Source organism: Emiliania huxleyi, assembly GCF_000372725.1.
Source record: "Emiliania huxleyi CCMP1516 unplaced genomic scaffold EMIHUscaffold_422, whole genome shotgun sequence".
Classification (NCBI taxonomy): Eukaryota; Haptophyta; order Isochrysidales; family Noelaerhabdaceae; genus Emiliania; species Emiliania huxleyi.
In genome coordinates this window covers 50,505-53,667 of record NW_005198814.1, presented here as the reverse complement: position 1 = coordinate 53,667, position 3,163 = coordinate 50,505, and the positions used below count along the sequence as shown (strand labels likewise).

General features: G+C 67.1%; 1 protein-coding gene across 1 annotated transcript in view; it reads left to right on the top strand.

Annotated features, from left to right (window-relative positions):
• Positions 1-285, top strand: part of EMIHUDRAFT_459051 (hypothetical protein) — a gene marked incomplete at its 3' end in the record, with an annotated part of 4,222 nt that extends 3,937 nt beyond the window's left edge. Inside the window, exon 6 of the mRNA XM_005769446.1 lies at positions 178-285. Within this exon, the coding sequence (XP_005769503.1) occupies positions 178-285 (108 nt within the window). The remainder of the gene's footprint in view (positions 1-177) is intronic.
• Positions 286-3,163: the final 2,878 nt, after the last annotated feature.

Below are 3,163 nucleotides of genomic sequence, written 5' to 3'. Positions count from 1 at the left end.
CCTGCCTTACCTGCAGGCCGGAGGCGTGTCGCAGCCTGTGTTTGACAAGCTCGAGCAGCTGTGCGGCGCGCTGGCGGCGGGCGACGCGCGCACCGCGCTCGAGGCGGCCGCCGCCCGAGCCCTCGCGCGTCGCGCCGCCCGCAACGCTCACTTGCAGTGTCGCGCCTATGGTCGCAGGTGCACGTCCACCTGACGACGACTGATTGGGCCGACAACGGCCACTGGCTCATGGGGCTCAAGCGGCTCATCGAGCTCGTCGGCAAGCTGGGCGTCGCCCTGCAGTAGCCACGCGCGGGCGTGTGTGGGACGGTTTCGCGGCGGGAGGCCGGTGTGATGACGACCAGACGAGCTCGGGGAGGATTGCGCGACTCAGATTTTTCGGTCTCGCCTGTCGGTTGGGAGGTGCGTGCGCGCGCGCCGCGCGGCTGTGCACGTGCGCAGGGGGGATGCTGCGCGCGCGGCTGTCGTAGGATGAGATCCCCGCGCTTGTGTAGAGCTATACTCGCTTCACGGGGAAAGGTCGCTCGACACTCTCGGCTCACTCCTCGCTAAAGCCGTACGGGAACCGCGGCGCGATTCGGGGGTTGACACGCCCAAGTCTCGCATCCCCCCCCGCGGGGTCCAATTACGCTCGCAGCCACCTGCGACCTGGGCACCGCACACTCCTGGCGTGCGCCCAGCACTCTGGCTACCGCTGCGCGCGCCGCTCCTGGTACCGCGCGGTGAAGAACCCGCAGTGGTACCACGCCATGATCAAGTTGGCGAGATCGTCGCTCTCGTCCGCCGCCGCCGCCGCGCCGCCGCCACTCGCGTATGCGGCGCCGGTAGGCGGCGGCGAGGGCCAGCTGGACGCCGCCGCGCCGCCGCCGGCTCCCTGCCACTGTGGCGGCGCGGGCGGCGGTGCGTGCGCGGGGCACGGGCCTCCGGCTGCGGCGTGCGGGTGCGCGGTCTCCGAGGGGGCGGCGCCCTGGGTGGCAGGAGCGCAGCTGGTCGCACCCCACGCCGCCGCCGGTGGCGGCGGCGGCTGCTGCTGCTGCTGCCACTGCTGCTGCTGCCACTGCTGCCACTGCTGCCACTGCTGCTGCTGCTGCTGCTGCTGCTGCTGCTGCTGCTGCTGCTGCTGCTGCTGCTGCTGCTGCTGCTGCTGCTGCTGCTGCTGGTATGCGTACCAGCTCGCCCACGCCGCCTCACTCCCGCCCTCACCGCTGCCCGCGCCACGCTCGCCGCCCTGCGCGCAGCTGCCACCACCGCGCCACGCCGCGGCCGCTGGGGCCTCCTGGCCGCCACGCGCAGCCCCCGTGAGCTCCTCTTCGCCCCCGCCCTCCTCCTCGCCCTCGCCCTCCTCCTCCTCCTCGCCACGCCGGCCTGCGTGCTGCCGCTCTGCGAGCTCCATCGCCGCAATCGCCTCCGCCTCCGCTTGAAACTCCGCCTCGGCCTCGGCCTCAGCGCGCGCGAGCGCCTCCGCCCGCCCGCCGTCGTCGCACGCCGCAACCCTGGCTGCGCCGCGCCGCCGCCCTGCGCTCGAGGTCGCTGGGGTTGCCTATGGGCGCGGTGAGCTCCCGTCTCCGCAGGGCCGGTGCGCGCATGATGGGCGGCGGCTGGCCTTGTAGCTGGCGATGGCGCGGTCGTAGGCTCGGATGAGCTCCGTGTCGTCCCACGCGTCCTTCGCTGAGAGGTCGATCTGCATGGCGTGGAAGATCGCCAACACCGCCTGATATGCCGCTGCGTCCACAGTGCGATGCGTGCTGCCGCGAGTACCCGCCTTCACAGCCTTGTTATTGAGAAGAAAATACCTGCTATGGCGCTGTGCGCTGGCCTGTGAGAGGTTGAGGTGCGAGCCCTGGAGGCCCTTCACAGCCTTTGCGGATCCCGTCGTCGCAACCGCCGCCGCCGCTGTTCCACCCTGATGCAAGTTGGTGTGGCAGTGGCACCGAGTGGAGTGTACCCGTTTTACTCGCTTACCCACCCACCCACGCCCGCGCGGTTCTTGAGCACTTGAGCACTGGATAGGGTCGGTTCCGCATGGTACGGGACCCCTCGATCGTCTCGCCCACCCTCACTGGTGTGTTCATTGGGGGGGGTCATAACAAACACGGTACAGGATTGAGGTGCACGCTGCAGAAGCAGTGTCGTCCCCCCTCTCCCCGACGGCGATGGCGGTGTGACCGATCGAGCTACAAGAGGAGCTTGTTCAGCAGGATCCGGGTTAGGCTGGCGCACTGCCTCACTGGGCCTGAGATCGCAGCGCCGCTTCCCGTCTCGGGTTTATGTGGGATCGAACCACTCCGGGATGGGCAAGCCCATCGTTCTGAGTTGCGCCTTTCCCTCACCTGCAGGGGACCGCCGAGCGTGTTAACGTGCGCCGTGTGGGCCGGACCGGGCCCGGTGGAGGAGGGGGGAGGGGGAGCGGGGGGGGGCGCGGTTCTTCGCTAAGGTACGCGGCCACACGCGCTGGCGCGCACGGCAACCGGGACTTACACGCGCGACACGAGGGACTGCGTATCATCGCCTGCCTCGGGGGAGAATAGCCGCCCTCACCCGCTGGCTTGGCCTTTATACGTTTTTCTCGCCCAGTACTATCTATATTCTTTTCCCGTACATTCTTTCCGTATTCTTGTCCCAAACAGGGTCTATATTCTCGAATATGCCAAGAATACAGCTCCAAATCGGGCCTATATTCTCAAATATTCTTTATATTCCCGCTTAAAATCGCTGAAAATCGCTTCGACGAAAAGAATATAGAACCGGAAGAATAACGTATAAAGGCCAACGCGCTGGCGTTCATCGAGCTCGGCGGGGCCTGATACGTGTCATTCTGTGCCGGCGCGTATCTTAGCCAACCAAGATACGCGGCCACGCGTGCAGACGCGTATAGCGGTACTCGCGCCACACGTGCAGCCGCCTATCTTGGCCAACATAGGCGGCTGCACTCGCAGCCGCGTACCGCGTGACATACACGCAATGAAACATGCACCTCATACACGCCACGCATGGACCGCGATGTTCCCCTAGATAGGCGCCCACACGTGTAGCGTATGTCCCCTCTGTGCACGTGCCAGCGCGAGTCGCCTCGCCGACGGGCCGTTCGTCACGCGCTCACGCCCCTATGTTTTCTTCCTGTTTTTCCCGGGGAGGAAGAAGCCGCGACTTCACTCGCTCCGCT